Source organism: Balaenoptera physalus (assembly GCF_965194825.1).
Source record: "Balaenoptera physalus genome assembly, chromosome: 13".
NCBI lineage: Eukaryota > Metazoa > Chordata > Mammalia > Artiodactyla > Balaenopteridae > Balaenoptera > Balaenoptera physalus.
Window position 1 is genome coordinate 1765593 of NC_138892.1, and position 19387 is coordinate 1784979.

Genomic DNA, 19387 nt, shown 5'->3' on the forward strand with positions numbered 1-19387 from the left:
AGGGCGTTTCCAGAGAAGCACACTTTCTGTGGGCGCCCGCCTCTCTGGGCGATGGTCAGCTCAGGACAAGGACGGCACAGGGGTCCCCTCCCAAATGCCAACGTGACAAGTTACTGTGGCACATGGGACACCAGCAGGAGAGGCCTCGGCAACATGGGGGCTGCAGCGTCCACTGGGGTCAACCCACCCCAGCCGCCCTCTGGACCGACGCGACGCCTCTGGGCGTGACCTGGGGCTCCTGGAGGCTCCTCCTCGGACCCCTGACTTAGAAGGTGCCCAGAACATGAGGGTGACCGTGAAAAGAGGCACGTGCACGCGCACATGCACACACCACCTACACGGGCTTGTACACACATCCCGGCTGGCCAGTCCGGGAACTGACCACGGAGGCGGCGCCTGGTCACCGTAGCAACGGTGATGGTGGGACGCACGAGGAAGCCCTGCTCGGACCCTGACCCGGAGCTGCACTTGCCCCACAGCCAGTGCCTGCAGCCTGGGTTCACGTTAACACCCTCTAAGAGGCAGAGCCAGGATGCAGGCCAACAGGTGGCCATGGAGACTAGCCGCTAAAGGTGGCCTCAGGACCAGGTTCTGAGAGACGGAGCAGCGCACCGGTGGCACTAATCACAGAATCGCCCCTAAATAAACACGCCTCCTATTCTCTAAGGGCTTGGGGCCGGAGGGGAGAGCCCTATTTACGGGAAGGTTGGACTTGGACAGGTGGACTGTTTGTTCCTGCAGCGCCACCTGACCGGTACACACCCTTGGATCCGGTTGGAGACCGGTGTCCGCTTTTACGAGCCCTGGTGGCCCAGAAGCTCTTTTCTTTTCTCTAGCTTCACGATTTTGTTTTTCCCCCTGCTATGCCCAGAAGTCTCCGGAGTAGTGGCTGTGTGTGTAGCTCTCCGGTGGGCCGCTTCTCCTCCTGCACATGAACCCCCGCCCCTTCCAGCTCATTTCTCCGTGTGGACAGAGGGAGGAGGCGAGGGTGGGCCCCTATCCCCATCAAGCTGCCCTGCCCTGTTTGGGCTCCATGGCAAAGCCCCCAAGCTGCTCCCTGAGGTATAGCCCCCGGGGAAGGCCCTTCCTGGCAAGGGCACCCAGGCCCCCTCGAGAGGGGAAGGGCCCACCTGGGGGTCCCTGTGGCAGCAGCTAGGTCTGCATTCTGTCCCTTTCCCTACCTCCCAGGACAAGCCCGGCTCTGTACCAGAGGGCGGGGGTCTCCTTACTCCCTGTAACAGCTCCAAAGGCCAGTGAAGTCTCCTTAAATCAAGCGCAGAACTCGAATGGCCCACGGCCCGTCCCCCGGGCTGCAGGTCCCAAGGCTGACATTTTATCAAGAGCAGTTGGAAACAGGCAGGCAAGGCCTCCCCCAGTCCACGCACGCCTGTAGGTGATGGATTCGGAACATGCCTAAGAGTGCTCTTTGGAGATCCCAGCGGATTTCCCGGGGAAGGGGGCCCTTTAGACCAGAAGGTCTCCTTCTGGAGCCCTTGAGGGGGGTTCTGCTCCTGGAACCGGGGGCATGTGCGGGGAGGGCCTGGCTCAGGGACCCTGGGGGAGGGCTGAACGGATGGGGCTGTCAACTTCCCACTGGCTTGGCCAGGAGCACGGCGTCCCAGGGGATGGTAGTTGCGGGCCAGACGCTGTCTACGCGCCGGGGGCCGGGCTTCAGGGAGCATCCTTGGGGGTCCGGGAGAACCTGGAGGGCTCCTGACAGCATCATCACGGCGGGCCTGCCTCCCGGGAAGAGGTCCTGCCTCCCTGTCACCACTTGTGCCCTGGGCTCTGTCTCCACCAGCCGCGCCAGCGACAGCCCTGTCCCAGGACGCCGCGGCCAGCGAACAAAAGCCATGCTTATCAAAGGAGTTTTTCTTTATTTTCATAATTTAGCTGAATCAACACAAAACTGAATAGTGTAAAACAAGGAAAAAAAATGCTGTAACATATCAAATCTCCCAACCTCTGTCCTCGGAAGGTGTCTACACCCACTGTCAAAAGGAACAGGCGAGGGGGGTGGTGGTGGGGACGCCGGCGGGCAGCGCAGGGGTGTGCTGGGCCGGGTGACCCTCCCGGGGCCTCCCTCGCTGCCCCCGGGGTGAGCCCAGGCCGCGGAGCTCGGGGCTGGCCAGCTCGGGACAGCACGCTGTGCAGGCCGCCTCCTCTGTGATGACAAACCCAAACCTCGGCCAGTCCTTTTACCCCAGGATACACATACCCATAAATGTGGTGACTGAAGGTAAATTATATACTCGTGGACATTGAAATGGGTCTTAAATAAATGGATTTTCTCTCCTGTCTTTAGTCTATGGGTGGCTGGAACAGCTTCTATATAGTTTTTTTTTTCTTTCCCTTTTTTTTTTTTTAGTAGCATAGACCTAGCGTAATACTCCTGTTAATTGGGCTCTTAGGTAGCATAGTTCAGCTGAAACTCAGGAAAATAAAGGGACCTGGCAGACGGTGGACAGGGGAAGGTAAAACGTAACTGTCCCTTATCCGTGGGGCCTGGTGACCCCACCTTGCAGGAGGGAAGTGGGAAGATGGGGGCTCCGCCCATCCCCCGCTGTCTCCACCCTCTGACATGAAGACTGAGAAAGAGCAGGGTGTCCGCTTGAGAAGACGAGGTCGGCCGCAAACTGCCCTCAAGCTGTATGAACGTGAGAGGGGTAAGAAAAAGGGAAACAAAATCCATTGGCAGAAGCGTGATCAAAGGACTGGACACTCCCACAACAGAGCCCCAGGGGGCAGGGACCACCCAACCCAAACCCAGTAAAAGGCAAGGGGCCTTTCCGCTGGCACCGGCCAGCATGCCTGTGCCACCCCAGACCTGGTCCTCGGCTCGCGGCCCGCAGAGTCCTGCCCCTCGGCGGTGCCGGGCGCCCCTACGTCCGGGAATGCCAGTCCCCCTCCGGCCCACCCCAGAGACTTCGGGAACCCCCAGCCCCGGCCCACGTTTCAGGACGGCCAGGGCTACCACATGAATTGTTAAATAGGATTTTCTACAAATATACAACATATAAAAACTGTTAAATATATAACTTTCGGCTTTGCAAAATACATTTAATGATCTCTTTCAAACAAGTGTTACTTTCGCTTTCTTTAATTTGCTTTCTGGAGCTAAATGGTGATTGGATGAGACAGCAGTCATGGGAGACCCGACATGCTCTTGGCGAATCCTGGATTATCCCACTATCAGAATGGAGCTGCAGAGAGGCGCGTTTAACTGGTTAAAACAGAAAGTGATTTTAGTACGAGAAAGTCCATCTAAGTACAGGGGAGCAGGTGCGCACAGCGGGCCGTGCTCCCGGCCAGGCGCGCCCGCGGGGTCCACGTGGGGACATCGCCGGCCGTGTGTCCTCCGGCCACATCCTCCGGCTGCTCAGGGGGCCCCGCAGCGTCCGTGGGGTGGGTGCCTCTCGAGCGTGTCTCTGCCCCCGTGCCCCCCAATCGAACCCAGGGACTCGGATGGTACGGACGAGTCCACGTTAAAATAGATTTTGCTCTTTGGTCTATTGAATATACTGAAAGGATAAGAAAATAAAAGCGATTCGGACAGTCTGGGGCACAAGGAGAGGCCACTGCTGCGCCCGAGACTCAGTCCTCCCCGGGCCCGGCGCTGTCCTCCTCTCTCGGGCTGGCTGGGCTGCAGCTGCCTCCTCCTCCTCCTCGTCTGCGGCCGGGAGGGTGGCCAGGCCAGGTTCCAGGGACGCCCGGTGACGCAGCCCTGCTGTATGTCCCAGGACTGACTCCTCGGGGCGGCCGGACAGACTCAGCTCAGGCGGCCGAGGAAGCAGGCTGTCCTTGACAGGCTAGAGAAACGGAGGGTGGGCGGGTGGCCGAGGGTGGGTGGCGTCCACGATGGACTGAGGATTGTGGCCTCTCCAGGGAGCCAAAGTCACTCCTGGGGCCCCTCTGGGGCTGCGTTTGTCAGGAGACCTGAGGAGCAGAGAAGAGAGCCGTCAGCCTCCGCAGACACCAAGCGTTCCCGTCGGGAATGGCAGGAACCCAGAGATCGTCCACGAGGCTGGCCTCGCCCGGACAGCACACTTAAAAGATGTCAGCAGACTTCCTCGAGGACAAAAACTAGGTCTCGGACCCCAGTGCTGGAGGAGAACCCTATGCTCGTCACAGAGGGCGGCCCGGGGGCACCCCCTTCCTCTGGGCTGTGGGTGGGACCCCGCCCTTGGCCCTGATGGGGGGCCCGCACTGGAGCTCCGTCAGCCGCCAGTGTGAGCTGCGCGTCCTCCGCCCCGTGCTGGCCAGGGCCTCGGGTCTGGGCTGCATCCGGCTGTTTCCCTAACCGTGTCTTGCACTGTGCCCTGTACACAGCAGGTACTGCATAACTGCACAGAGCAGAGTGATGGAAAACGTGTGTCTCACCCCTACAGAGCCCCTGGGAGGCTGCAGAGCTGGGGTGTTCGTGCTGGTTGATGAGGCCCCAAGCACCCACACCCAGCACCCCAGAGTCCCAGGAGATGCGACACAACAGGCCAGCTCGCAGCCGTGAAGTGATGTGAGGGTTCCAGCCTCTGCTCTGGGGCAGCGGAGATATCACCTGGAAAGTGACGGAGACAGGAAAGCAGGGAGTGTGGTTCCCACAGAGCGTCACAGCCTCAGGTGGTGGGACCTCCCGTCCCATGTGCCCGCTGGACCACTGGCTCCCTCGTCCCCTAGGGTGGCTCCAATTTGAGGCAGGGACCCCGAGGCCTGGGGTCCCACAGACAGTATCCTGGTGGCCACTGCCTTTTAGGACCCCGGGCCTGGGTCAGGCGCATGGGGCTGCCCTCCCTGTACTGTCTCCTGGCAGGCCCAGCTCTGCAGGGAGTGGACGGTGTTCTGGGGTCCCCACACACGCCATGGGGATGGGACACAGCGGGTGTGATGGCCCGGGAGGGGCCCCTCCAGATGTGCTGGGGGAGACCTCCCCCAGAAACCCCCTCCCCTCTCCCTGCAGTTGCCCCTCCGCCTCCGGGCTGGTCCCCCGTCTACCTCATCCGGCCTGAGGCCTGGCCCTTTCCCACCTGCCTGTGGCCCCAGTCACACTCTGACCAGGCCCCGCCCACACTCCCACCAGGCCCTGCCCACATCGCAGGCCCCTCTCCCTGCAGTTGCTCCTCCGCCTCCGGGCTGGTCCCACGTCTACCCCATCCGGACTGAGCCCCGGCCCTTTCCCACCTGCCTGCGCCCCGGTCACACTCCACCAGGCCCCGCCCACACTCCCACCAGGCCCCGCCCACGTCGCAGGCCCCTGTCCCTGTCACGAGGACCACGCCACGGCCTCCTGGCTCCTCCCGAGTCCTCAGCCGCCAGGCTGTCCCACTCGCACAGACCCTCTCCCCAGGCCCCACCCTGAGGGCCTCACCCTGCCTGTCTGTCCCGTCCTGCCCTGCAATTAGCCGTCGGGGGCCGTGAGCCGGGCGAGCGCTGTTGACATCTTCACGGTCTTCCCTCGGTGACCGGCTCGGGGGGAACGTGGACTAACTGCCTCTGGCCTGCCCGCCTCCAGGACAGACAAGGCCCCTGCCCAGGGGGTTGGGCTGCACATCCCACCCCAGCTCTGACAGGGCCTCGGCACTGCATTCAGAGCCGCTGCAGGGGCCCTGCCCTCTAGCTGCAGCCCCCAGACGGCAGCCAGGAGCCAGGAGGAAGAGCACCTGCCGGACAGGACTCAGCGTGCCCTCCCCTCCTCCAAGCCCGTGGCCCTGGAACCCCGAGGCCGGCACAGGGTTCCAAGGAGCAGCTTTGAGGACCTCAGGTTTCCCTGAGGCCCCCGCTGGACCGTGCCGTCTCATCCCCAGCTGTGTGTGGAGCCCGCACACGCGGGCGCCCCGAACGCATCAGCGGTGAGGGGGTGTTAACTGGATTTAGGTGTTTCAGGCCCAAGGACACCTAGCAGGTTGATGGCAGAGCTGGACCAGAGCTGAGGGTGTCCAGGGAGGGTCAGAGCTCTCTGCCCCCAGCCCCAAGGGACTCAAGGCTGCCTGAGGCTCCGGGTTGACAGGTGCCCACCCACTCGGCAGGACTAGGCCCCCCACGGGGCTGTGCAAGCAGGGCTGCTGTGGGACCCCAAGGCCGCGAGCACACGTCCGGAAGTGATGGGGGCCCGAGAGAACCTCCACGTGCAGTTGAGGGCATGTGTGGGCTCAGCCCTCGCTCTGTCTCCGCTGACTGAAGCCCAGCCCAGAAGCGGGAGGGCACGGGGAGCAGAGCCAGGGCACGAGGTATCTTTGGAGGGGGGATCACCATTCAGACCACCGCAGGGTCCTAGCTGCAGATCTCTCTCCACATCTGGCCAGCTGCCTGATCTTGGCCCAGGGACCCTGACCCTGACCCCAGTGGACGCCTCCAGCCCCAGCCTTCCCGAGTTTGGCAAAGGCCTCCTTGCATGCCATGCTCGACCCAGGAGTCCAGGAGTGGTGGTGACCCTCGCCTCACCCGGACCTTGCAGGCCCACCCGTCCAGGTCCATCGCCCTGCTGACCATAGCACGTGGCAGCCGTCCCCTCCCTGACCTGTCCAGCCACGTCCGTGACGGAGACCGTCCAGCACAGTTACTCACTGGCACCTGAGGGGTTAACCAAGAAAGGATGCACTGATTCTACTTTTTCTACCTACAAAATTGTGTAAATTCTTATTTGTAGAGAAACAGGAAAACATAAATATAAAAAGAAAATAAAAATCCATCCACGTTTCCATATCAGAAGATATTTGGATAAATTTAGTGTATTTCCTTCACACCCTTTAAAACATATACATGTGTACGATGAGGGCTGGGCTCCGCATGAACGTTTGCATTGTTTGTGAAAGCAGGTCGGCAGACTGTTCTGGGCGATCGGCAATTCCTGGGCTGCACACGTGCTCACGGGGCCCCCATGGGATGGACTCCCAGGGACCCGGGCTGCCTCAGTGCCCCCCGCGCCCCGCCTGGGGGGCTGCTTCTCGTCATCTGCGAGCTGAGATGGCAGAGGCTTCATGTCCGCCTTAATTCGATAGAAGAGAAGCAGGATGTGGTTGAGGGCTCATCTTCACTTCTCCTGATGACCAGAGGAGTAGAATAATCTTGCCAAAGTGGTCCCCGGCCACTCGCACCAGCCCGTCTTGTCGGTTCATCTGCTCAGGTCTTGTATTTCTTACCGATCTGAACAAGACCGCATGTATAATCTCAGCTGCGCCCATGTGTACAGGCCAGGGAGAGTCCCGGGCATGTTTACTGTGGGCCTGTCTCCCAGCTTGGTCCACCCTCAGCTTTCATTCATGATGCATCACACACATGGAGGTTTTCGTTTGGGGGAAGTAAGCACGGCTGATGTTTCATTAGGATGCCTTCACGACTTGAAGCAATGCAGTCACTACGTACGTTCTAGTGATTTCTTACAGTCACAGGTGTTTGTCCCTATAGGTCCCCCATCCTTGGGGGGGGGGTCTCCACTTTCCTTCACACACCCTGGCCTCTGGCGCTTCCTGCCCCTGGTGGGTGGGTGGGGAGGGATGGACACAGGCCCCTGTCTGCTCTGTCCAGTCCCCCCAATCAGGCCAGTCTAGAGACAGAACCCCTGAGCCCAACGGGTCTGGAGAGACACAGAGGCCCGTCCAGCTAACTTCCGAGCCCTGGATGTCCGCTTCCTTCTCCTGCCAGGCCCAGGCTAAGTGGGGAGGGAGGCAGGCCCAGAGCTGCCCGGAGAGGGTGGGCTGTCACCGGATCCCCCAGGCCAGAGCTCAGACACTCTCTGAGGCCTTTGTTGTCAGACCCTGGGCCTGGCTGCCCCCCGGCACCTGCCTGACCGTCAGGAGCGGACGGGTAGCCTGATGTCCGCAGAGGCTGTGCTCGGATGGGACAGAAGTCCCGACGCAGCCAGCAGCTGAGTGATGGCTGCCAGCTCGTCCCCAGGCCTCGTGACCAGAAAAGAGGCCTGGAAGTCGGGTTTGCAGCCCAGAAAAGAGGCCTGGAAGTCGGGTTTGCAGCCCAGAAAAGAGGCCTGGAAGTCGGGTTTGCAGCCCAGAAAAGAGGCCTGGAAGTCGGGTTTGCAGCCCAGAAAGGTAGTCAGAACGGCAAGGACAAGCTCCAGCAGAGCCACGCAGGCTTTGGAGAAGCCAGCAGAGCCCTTCTGGCCCCAGAGAAGCGTTTCCCGCTGGGGAATCACACGGCCGAGGCCCATCTCGGGCCTCACGGGGGTCCCCGCTCAGGGCCCTGTGCTGGTCCTCACAGCTCATTGGAAAACCAGCGCTGGGCTGGTCCCTGCAGGCGGCGGGACGTTCCCGTGCTGGGAAGCGGCCCACTGGTCTCCCGCGCCCTTCCCCAGGGAGCGTCTTCTCAAGACAACCGGCCAGACCCCCAGGGACACCGAGGAAGCAGCCCCTGCTCTCCTGCAGGCTGCCCCCCCCACCCCCGCCTGGGATCCTGAGCCCCAGGGATGACCAATGAGAAGTGAGTCATGTCTCATCCACGTGGCCCTTACGTCCCACCTGCTCAGGGACATGCAGGGCCAGTGACCAGGGCCCCGGGCCTGGCGGGACCATGACAGCCACCTGGCCGGAGGCTTGGGCTGTGTCATGAGGGCCCTGCTGTATCGCTAGAGGGCATCCAACCTGGGGTCCCCTCCCCATCCGTGCACCTGAGGGCCCAGGATGCTGCCCCAGGTCAGCAGGTGGCGTCCTTGTGGCCACGTCCTCCCCCTCCCTGGTGAAGGCTCCCGTGTAGGGGTTTCCCTGCTCCACTGGCCCCAGGAGGATTCTCCCCGACCTGCCTGCCCCCCGAACGGTCCCACTAAGCAGCCCGGCGACTCCAACCGCGAGCTGAGCTTGATCAAGAAACTCGGCGTGGGCCCCAGCTCCTCGGAGGGCCCTGAGCTTTTCCGGAGCTGACCTCCTGGGGGGCACCTGCTCAGCCTGGCTATACATTTCTTACGGGTCGGATCTGTCACTGCACTGGGGGTCTCCCCAAACCCCCGTGGCTTCCTTCAGGGCCGGGGTCACCTCCCTCCCCTCTGAACTGGGCAGTGACACCCACTCTGAGCCCCAGTCCCGCTGACCATGGCTTGATGTGCGACATCGCTCGGACCCCCTTTGACCACATGGCTTTAGGACCTTCTACCCCAACGGGAACAAAGGCCCAGGGAGGCAAAGCGGCCGGTCCCAGGTGACTGACAAGCCTCCACACCCCGCTTTTTGCTGCCAGGGAGCTGTCCTCAACTCTCCTCTCCCCCCCGGAGGGGCTTTCTGGGAGCTGCACCCAGCTTCCTGAATCCCGGTGGTCGGTGCAGCTGCTCTCCCGGTGTGTGAAGATCCAGAGTGTCCTGGGGTCGCAGCCTCTGTGTGACCCCCTGGTGTCCCTGGGCCCAGAAAGCAGCCGGCACCCAGCAGGCTCCAGCTCTGCGCATGGCCGTCCAACACCCCAAGGTCATGGGCTGCGTCCTCGGGGTCTGCGGCTATCTCTCTGGGACTCCGCTCCCGAGGTGCACAGAGCTGGCCCCAGGGTCAGCTCGCCTTGCACGCTGGACACACGACAAGCTGACACAGGAGCCGGCCCAGCACCGCGCACGTCCCCTGCGGTCACCGGGTTCAGTGGACATAGCCTCTCAGTCAGTGGCGAGAGCCCCGGGAGTGTGTGGTCTGAGGACTGAGCTGTGGACACGCCCGGGGCTCCCGTCCAGGGCAGCCCTTCCCGCCAGCCAAGGAAAGCACATCTTCCGAGGTGACCAGGAGGTTTTTCTTGGTATTTGGACGCTATAAAGCATCGTTGATGAAACAAAAGGAAACTTTCCAGCCCTGTGAGTGCCCTGAGTGATATTCCCTCTTCCTCTGAAAGCTTCCATTTGCCTTTAGGGTCAGGATGAGTATTCTGTTTAAAGGGCACAGTATTCTGGACTGAAAGCCCCGAACGAAAGGTTCTAACGGACAGCGGAGACGCGGCAACTGCAGGGCAGCGAGATGACCGTGGCCTGCGCGAGAGAGCTTGACCATGAAGGCTGCTACCACGGAGAGAGTAGAAACAACCTGGGGAGAAGCTTCTGGAAAGGCTGTGCATCGTCACATCCATGCCCAGCCAGCCATGTGATTGAGTTTCTGGGACCATTTCCTGACCTTATCTGGCCAGTTCACACCCGAGGAGTGCGGTTAACTGACTCCTGAGCCTGGGGTGTCCCAGACGCCCGAGGAGGGAGGGGACACGATCGTCCGCAGAGGGACCCTGGCCGCTCAGACACGTCCCCCTCTGCTGTGAGGGAGGAGACGACCGGCCACCTGGAGACCCAAGGCCCTGTGAAAACTTGCACTGGCGTCCAGCGCGCTGGGGGGAGACGGGACAGAGAGATGCGGCACCTCGAACGGCGGGGCCGGTGACAAAGTGTTGGGGGAGCAGTGCGAGGGCCCAGGCCTGGTCTGAGGATGCCCAGCACGAGACAGCAGGGCCCCAGCCCCTCCCCCGCCCCTCGAGCACCAGCCCAGCTGCCCCGGACGCACCTGTGTCTTGTCACTGCGGCTGCTTCTAAGGACCTCTGTCCCCCACCCAATCTCCATCACTCCTCTGCCCCCATGTAGGGGCTGCTAAACGCCAAGAAGAATGACGACTACGCCATCTCCTGATATTTAGGGGCTCTTAGTAGGCAAGGAGCGGAGGGCCTCGTCTCCTGGAGCCCACAGCACAGCAGGGTCACGTGAACTGCCCCCAAACAGGGAGTACAGCCCTGACGACATGGGACACGCACGGCCCGTGACGCTCTGGGGAGTCTGCAGGGCTGCGGCTGCGGGCAGCGCCCGGCGGGACCTTGCTGAGCCAGCTCTGAAGGGCTAGGCCACGACGGGGCCACGTAGGAGAGGAGCCGGGGAGGGGATGGAGCGGGGCAGGGGGACAGGGGAAGCCTGGGTGGGGTGCCGAGGGCCCTCTCAGCCGGAGGGGCAGTTCCGTCCCTGCCCTGTGGCCTCAGGACACGTCCCCCTGTGCTTGTGAAGCAGCGTGAAGTGGCCACCCCGGCCCTGCACCAGGCAGAGCAGACAGGCACCTCTGTGCACCATTATTCTCACGGCCCCGCCAGGGCCCGAGTCTGGAAACCCCAGGGCGGCACAGCCAACGGGGAGGCCCCGGGTCTGACCCCCGCCACCCCCCACCCCCCGCCATCCTCACACCTCAGCCCTTGGTGAGGGCTCGGGTGACCACATCTGCCCTGCCAGCCTCAGCGCCGGCCGGAGTGGGTCTCTCCTCCTGGGGTCTCTGGCTAACAAAGCCTCCGCTTGGCTTCAATCACCCTAAGCCACTCATCTCCCAGGGCCTGAGGAGACAGACCGCAGCCCTCGCTGGGCTGATGCAGAGCCAGCAAAGGCGGGAGGGCCGTCTGGAGCGAACTGTGGGGTCGGCATGTCTGGGTGTTCCTGACCTCCCCCTCGCACAGCGGGCCCTGCGGGTCGGAGGACAGGAGCGGGTTCAGTGCCCGCTCACCCGGGGCGAGGCTGCTGCCACAGACCATAGGGTGACTGAACCCCAGGGGGTGAAGGGACAAGGGTGCAGCAAGTGCCAGGCAGGGGCTGAGCGCTGACATGGGGGTCCCAGCAGAACGAGAGGGAGAAGACATGAGAGCAAGAGCTTAGGATCAATCCGGGGACGGCCAGAACCACCACAAGCCCCTCACCCCGCACCTGTCGTAAGCTGCTTCTTAGCCTTTATGGATCTGAGCAGGGACCCCGAAGATGAGATATCAACTCTGGGTGCAGCGGGGCTGCTCCAGGCATCTCACCTGTCTTCACCATTAAAACATCCGCCACTCAGTCATCACGAGGACGCAGCACCTGGACGTGAGGGACCAGGGGCCAGGCAGCAGATTGCTCTAACCAGGGCATCAAGTGATGTGGGCTGGCACAGACAGTGCAGCCCTTCTGTGCCATGAGGCAGAGAGCTGCGGGAGGAGGATGGGCGGGAGCTGCCAGGGCCCTCTGGGGGAAGATTTGTGCTGTTCTATTTAGCTTTTATAGACAACCAGACTGGAGTGTCCTTACTTTAGGCAAGCTGATAGCTGTAATAATATATATTTATTGTTTAGCTAAATGGTCTAGCTTCTCTTTCTAAAAAAAACACTATTTCTTGAATCTGATGTGGGAAAATTATATATATATCTTTACAACCATTTATCTCTTTTCTTTGGCTCATGACTCTTTCTTGGAGTCTGCCTTCTGAGAGAGGTTTCTAGAAAGTCTGCACCAGGCTGGGTCCCAGCATGGTGGGGTTCTGAGGGGGGGCTGGGTCCTAGTGGACCGCAGTTTCTATTTCTGTTGAGCTGCCTCATTACGGACAAGCTGTGTTGTTTCCTCCTCCGGGAGGGAAGAAAGCATTCTGGAGCCTCTGCTTTTGGATCAGGAACGCTAGGATCCAGGTCCAATCCTGATACAAGGGATGGCTCAGGTTATAAGGCCCCTGTAAAAGGAGGAGGGCTGACTGAGAACTCATGCCACCAAAGCAAAGTCAGCCCTGAGCCTCGAATTCCGAGCAGGGGCAGATCAGGGGCCATGCTGGGCTGTCCCTCCTGTGATGGCAAATTCACCGTTGGCTCTGAAGGGTGATCAGTAAGTAGCCATGGACGCAATGATCCAGAACCTGTTTACCGGATGGTTCTGTGGTGAGGGACCGCCCAGCACACCCTCATCGGGGCTTTACCAACTCCAAGGGCCTTATCCCAGCTTTTCTGTGAGGAGGAGCCACATTGAAAAAAAGAGTGACAAAGGCCTCAGAGATGCCGGGGGTTGAGCAAATGCCCAGTGATACAAGGGTCCCAACAAAACTGACAACAGCCTCCATGGGCATTTGAAAAAGAACGTCGATGCAAGTGTGTGCACGTGTGTGGAGATGTGTGCATGTGAGTGTATGTGCATTTATGTGGATGTGTGTGCAGGGTGTGTGGAATTGTGTGTGTACGTGTGTGTACACGTGTGTATCTGCTGGACAACTCCCTGCCTGGCCCTGGAGGCCTGTGGAGCGCCGTTCTGACTCGGGTCTCAGAGAGGGCGGAGGGCTGTGGTCCAGGACCCTGGCAGCAGCTGCCTCCCTGGAGTCACCCCAGTGTGCATTTCCTGCCCCACCATTGCCCCCTCCCTACAGCCTGGGGTCTGTCACTGGTGAGATTTGGGGTCTTAGGAAGGACCCCATTGAGACAGGTCTGGGTTTGAATCTCAGCTGGGCTCTTCCTGTCCTGCGGCCTCAGGAAATGGGCTTGGCTGCCACAGCCTCAGTTTCCACATCCACTAAATGGGAGCCTGAAACGGGACCACCCAGGGGCACAGTTTCCCCCTTTTCACAGGAGTAGAGGATGTGAGCAGAGCACGGCTGCCGTCCGACAACCTCACCTAGGTCCACTGCATCTTTTTCTGCACGACGCCTGCATGTCTGCAGAACTGGGGCCTGACGATGCTTTGTCTAGGCTCCTCTGGGTTTATAAGGCCTCTGAACAAATAAAGGGATACTGGTCTCCTAGTCCTAAATAAAGTGATGATGCTTGTAATAGGATTTCACTGAGAATGGAGGTTTACTGAGGGCATCCACTAGGTACTGCAAAGCCCCACTGCAGCCCAGGCCTCCTTCTCTCAGGAAAACACCCTACACAGCCCAGGGCCCCCCTCGAGCAGCCGTGGGTTTGTCCCCTGGCCGAGCAGCATGCCCACACCGCACAGGGCAGCTAGCAAGATTATGGAAATAAACCACACGCCATGTGAGGATGGGCAAGCAAGATGAGATAAAGGACGCAGAGACAGACGACTCTCCAGGCCTGGAAGGACTCTGCATTCACGCCATCTCATAAGTACCTACAAGTTCTTACTCCACTTTCTAAAAATGGAAGCAGAACTCAGAGGTGGTGCCAATGCAAGAATGTCAGGGGGGACCCCACCAGGGGAGCCACGCTAATGAAATGCAGCACAGACACGAGGTGACACCGGGGACAGAGGCCACAGGCCACCCTCAGAACCCACCCACCACCCAGGGTCAGGGAACGGCCTGGCAAGGAGTGAGGTGACCTCCAGGGACGGCGAGCGACCTCCAAGGACAGCCGAAAGCAAACGGGCCTCAGCCCTATAGCATCAGGGACCTGAATTCTGCCATCAGCCGAGTGAACCTGGGCAAGGCTCTTTCCCGGAGCCTCAGGTGAGACGCAGCCCGGCCCACACCTGGGTTTCTGCCCTGTGGGACCTGGGCCGAGATCCTGGCCACGCAGTGCTGGATGTCTGACTGCTGAGCTGTGAGATGGCAAAGGCTCTCCGTCACCAAATGCGCAGCAGCACAAAAAATTCACCCACCCCGAGCCAGGCTCCCGGGCCCCAGCCCCACACAGGGGCCTCCAGCTCCATCTACCCAAAGGCGGGTGGGTGCCTGAGTCCCGGGTGAGGGAAGCGGCTGAGAGCCCCACTCGGCCCGAGGGCAATGGTGGAGCAGGAAACGCGCACTGGGGTGGCTCCCTGCAGCATCCTGTCCGGGTGTTGCCCAGCTCCCGCGGGGAGGTGCCTCCACTGGACGGGCCCCCAGGCTGAGACCAGCCCGTTCCCCTCACGGTTCACACTTGGTCCAGTCCAGCTCCACTCATGACCTTGACGCTGCCAGGGTCACGTCTCCCCGGCGGACCAGCCTCAGCCCAGGCCACCTCCAGCTCTGCAGGGGGCTGCCCTCGACCTCCCCACGGGCTCAGCTGCCCTGGGAACGGCCGGCTCGCCAGGCGGCTTTTCTAAAGGGAATGTGGATAGTGCAGGCCGGCCTCGGATCCCCGTCTGCTTTGTCTCCTGGCAGAGCCAGCCTTTGACGTCCCATCCACCCCCTCCGCCAACCCCAGCAACTAGAGCCCGGCCGACATCGGAGGATGATGGCCTCGGCCACTGCAGCTCGCGGCCGACCCACCGTCCCAAGTTCACAGGCGATGCCTGGCGACGACGGGGTTGGGGTGGGGGGTGGAGGTGTGTCCTCAGAGGTGCCATCAGACACGCTCTCCCCAACACCTGGCCGTCCACAGCGGCGAGGGAGGCCCCACGTGCCCGGGAAGCTCAGCGTCAAACCCCTTCCCTGCGCTGCCTCCTGTGTCCACTTTCAGGGGCTGGGGAGGTCACCTGCTGGGCCCAGGCAGGCTCCTCACGGTGCCACACGTCGGCAGAGGGGGCGGTGGCCCCGCCAGGCCGCTGTCAGTCAGAGGAGTCCCAAGACCAGGCCGAGGACAAACCCTTTCTTGCTCAAATATCCATCCACATCCATCTGCTAATAGCGGCTTCACGGAGGGATAGCTCCCAGCCCAGACCATGTGCCCTTCTTCAGGGTCAAGTCAGTGGTTTTGCTCTCTTCAGAGCTGTGCAACCATCACCACAGTCAACTTAGAACATTTCTATCCCCCCAAACTACACTCACCAGCAGTGACGCCCCCATCCCATCCCGGGAGTTCCCCCAGGAGAGGGATTCTGAGTCACGCGGTAGCTCCGTGTCTCACTTTTTGAGCAAATGCCAGACTGTTTTCCAAAGGGTCTGAAACCTGCACTTCTGATTCTCCTGATGACACACTGTCCAGCACTTTCCAGAAAGACTGGCAAATTCACATGCTTATAACCAGCATCCTTCACGAGGCCTCAAAGTCAAGTTAAAGGAAATTAACACCCACCACAGTGAGTCCTGAGGAGAAGCGCCCATTCGTGTTTCAGCTGCTGATACCCGACGGAGAATCGCTCGTCACACTTTGTCCCCACTTCATGTTTTAGGAACTTTCCACCCCTGGGCTGTGTGCCTTTTCGTCTGCCTGCTGCCCCCAGCCCCGGGGTTAGAAACCAGCTCCTGCTGGGCGGGTCCCCCGACGCCCACCTTGCCATCTGCCTCTGTTCTCGGGAAGGTGAGCTGGACTTTCAGAAGTTTGGGATATCAAGGCAAGGCACGGCTGCCCCTTGAAGGCGGGCCTAGCGTGGGTCTCTCGGTCACTGGGTGGCCCGCAGAAGGCCTCAGTGCCCTCATCTGTAAAATGGGGTGGTAACAGTGCATGGCCCACGGTGGCCATCAACCTGAGCAGGTCGACCTGTGCAGGTGCTCAGAACAGCATAGGCGAGTGTCTGTGATCATCACTGATTCTTACTATTTTCAGGCTGATGGACCGTTTCAGCATCCTTCCTCCCCCTGAACTCAAATGTCCACCCGGACTTGTCCTTAACCATCGCATAGTTTCATGTGTCGTATTTTAGTCTGTAATCCCTAGGGAATTTAATTTGGAACATGGTGTGAGGTAGGGATCCAAGTTGAATTTCCCCCAAGTATGAAGCTGGTTTTCCCAGCATCTGCTGTTGGGGGCTGCCCCTTCCACACTGTACCCCCAGCCCGTGCTCACCAACATCCAGGTTCATTGCAGGACCACGTGGTCTGGTTCATGGGTCAGAAAGAGCAGCAGAAGAGCCAACATCTTCTCCAGTTTTAATTGTATCCTGGGGACTTTGCCAGACAGGGTCCGCTGTTAACTCAGGAGGGGGGTGAGGGGCAGAAGCAAGCAGCGGCTGCACCGCCCACTGCTGAGCTGCTCACAAAGCTCTCTTACCCCCTTGTCCATCCCCAGCAGGAGGTGGACACTGGGGCATGTCCCAAAGCCTTCCTACACACCGTGGATGAGTCCCACCCGATATAAAATGTGAAATCATTTTGTAATGTTCCAGAAAAACTCACTGGAGATTTGATTGAAACTGTATTAAATCTAAACATCAAATTTGAAAGAATAGACAACCTCATAACATTTAGACAATCCCTCACCTTATCAAAGTATGTGACATCTTTCTATTCATTTATTCAAGTCTTTTTAAGTCTCCCATGGGGAGGTTTTGCCATTATCTTCATAGGTGCCTTTTCTTACCAAAGTTATTCTAAGTTATTTTATGTTTTCTCCTGCTATTAACAGAGCTCTCCCCTCTCTCTTTCTTTTATTTCACTTATTTATTGTAATTAAATCACTACGCTTATTTGCTTGGAGGTGAGAACACACAGGCTTTTGTCCAGTCTCTCTTCCATATGCCAGCAGGCATGTTTCTTCCTTAAAGCTGCCTACAAATTTCACTCCCGTTTTCACCTCCTAAATGACACTTGTGTTCAAGCTACTGCTGACTCCGTGCCCTGGCCCTCAGGGTTGATAAACCTTTATTAATCTAGTCTGGGATTGGCAAACTTGTGCTACCAAGGGCCGGGTAGTGTATATTTTCAGCTTTGTGGGCCATAAAAGTCTTTCTGCAAAGACTCAACTCTGCCATTGCAGTGTGAATGCATGCCTAGACAATATGTGAGTGAATAAGCAAGGTTGTGTGCCAATAAAACTTTATTTAAAAAATAGGTGGGGGGCCAGATTTGGCGAGCAGGTGGCAGTCGTCCAACCTCTGATCTAGACCAGAGCTTGTTTGTGTCTATGAAAGCTTACAGTTGAACACAAGTAGAGAAACTTCTTTGTTCATAACTGGTCCAATTTAATAAATTCTTTAATTAGTTTTCAAGGCATTTCAGGTTATTCTCCAGAGTTTTGGAAATACCTGTTTATTTACCTTCTGTAAGTAATAATGATTGCATTTTTTCATATCAAATAGTTGTGTGAGTTCACTTGCCAGAACTTCCAAAAAGTAACAAGTTCCTGGGTGACTGCAGGCTAGCCTCACGACAGCCAGCCTGGGCCTCAGCCCCGGTATGGACAGGGTGGGGTCCATCTTCAGTGCAATGGCAGCTTTGGTTTCGGGGGGACACTGGGTTCCAGGGAGGGCCCACCTTCTCTTCCAGGTTAGCCTGGAGGTCTGTGACCATCGTTCTTTTGATATTTCTCTGAGGAATAAATACAGGGTCTGCCTGGTGCCTTTTTCAGCAACTTCTGGATCAGAACACACATTTTATTTGATCTCCTTATAGGGCTTTTCGTTCAACCCGATTCTGAAATATTAAAGTGTATTTACATTTCTTATATAGAGCTACTGTGTGGTGGCCTTTTTTGGGGGTTCTTTTAAAGGACTGCAGAAATCAGTCTGCTGTTATTTTATGCAGGTGCGGGTGACACATGTCCCAATCACTACTCCCACCAGGGGCAGGGACCCCAGAGATTTATCTGCATCCTGAAAACAATGCCAGGTCCTGGAGGGCCTCGGGGTGCTTTGCTGAAGGATTTCTGTGCCTGGCAGGGCTCCCAGCCCACAGCACAGACTCAAAAGTCTTTATTGAACAAATGACTTTCTGGGTATTTTTCTAATTTTGGGGACCTTTCCAGCATCAGGGTTTCACTAGTTCCTAAAATGAACTGGGTAATTTTCCACATTTTCCAGTTGGCGGGGAAGAGACACCTGTACACTGAATGCTTTCAAGAACATGCCAGTTAAAACATCTCCGTCTGGAATTTTACTGGAGAATATTTACATTTTTCTACGCCTTTATTTTTGGTAATCCCCCTTCCCCAGAAAATCATATCTTTAATCAAATTTCCATACGTAGTGATCAGTGGGCTAGCTATGCATGCACTCTTGAATAATTTGAGGCCCCAATGTAGGCTGATTTTCCCTTCTTCCTTTCAGAACTATTTTCTAACATAAAAAAAATCTACACATGACAGAAGTAAAAATGCATTTTTATAGTTTTGCCAGAGATGCAACGATTAATTCCATGACTTTAAAAAAATCGTTAATATTTCTTTTTCATCTTTACAGGTTTTCTCCTATCTTTTTGAAGGTGGCTTTTCCCATAGCTTGGGTTCTTCATTTTCGTTCTTTCTGAGTTAAAAATAAAGTTATTTAAGACACAAGTATACCGACGAGTCCATCCTTCCCTGTACCCACAGGTGCACTATCTTATTCTCGTCACATTTTAAATGAGATTTAATGGTCACTCAGATGCGTACACTGTATCGTCCAGTAAGTGCTGGCCCGCATGATGGTGTTAACGTTCTAACTCCATCAACCTTACAGCAGCCCTAGGAAGCGGGGAATAGCATTTTGTCCATTTTATAGATGTGGAGATGGAGGCACAGAGAGCAAGGTCATGTGTTCTGAGTTAAGCAGATCACAATTGCTTTGCCCGGGAACGGAGCTGGAAAGACTGACCTCACACCTGCATGTGACTCGTGGGTGAGTCTACATGTTTTATTTCATCCTTCAACCAACAAACTACAGGAAGGTCCTGGTTGCTAGGGTTAAGGTTATTATTTTGGGTATAGTTTTAAATATATCACATTGTGGTTGGAAAAGAAAGTTGGCACATGCCTCCTCTTAGGTTTAATTAGTAACCTGGATTATGGATATTTTTGTAAATTTCATAAATAATAGAAAATTAGAAGCAGCCTATTTGTATGCTATAATGTTCACTATGTTGCTGCAAATTCAACCTTGGTAATTTCATTTTTCAAAAGATCTATGCCCTGGTTCTTTTTATTGTTGTTATCAGTGGTGTT

At 57.7% G+C, this 19387-nt stretch overlaps 1 protein-coding gene across 3 annotated transcripts in view; it reads right to left on the reverse strand.

The window, feature by feature from the left end:
- Positions 1 to 19387, reverse strand: part of TAFA5 (TAFA chemokine like family member 5) — a 213200-nt gene that overhangs the window by 15376 nt on the left and 178437 nt on the right. Inside the window, exon 4 of one of the 3 annotated variants that reach the window (XM_082421619.1) lies at positions 1858 to 3936. The exons of 1 other annotated variant lie outside the window; for it this stretch is intronic. In XM_082421619.1, the coding sequence (XP_082277745.1) occupies positions 3928 to 3936 (9 nt within the window). In that variant the 3' untranslated portion in view covers positions 1858 to 3927. Of the gene's footprint in view, positions 1 to 1857; positions 3937 to 15067; positions 18707 to 19387 lie in introns of those variants that run through there. One more of the 3 variants, XM_082421618.1, reaches the window with a different exon arrangement.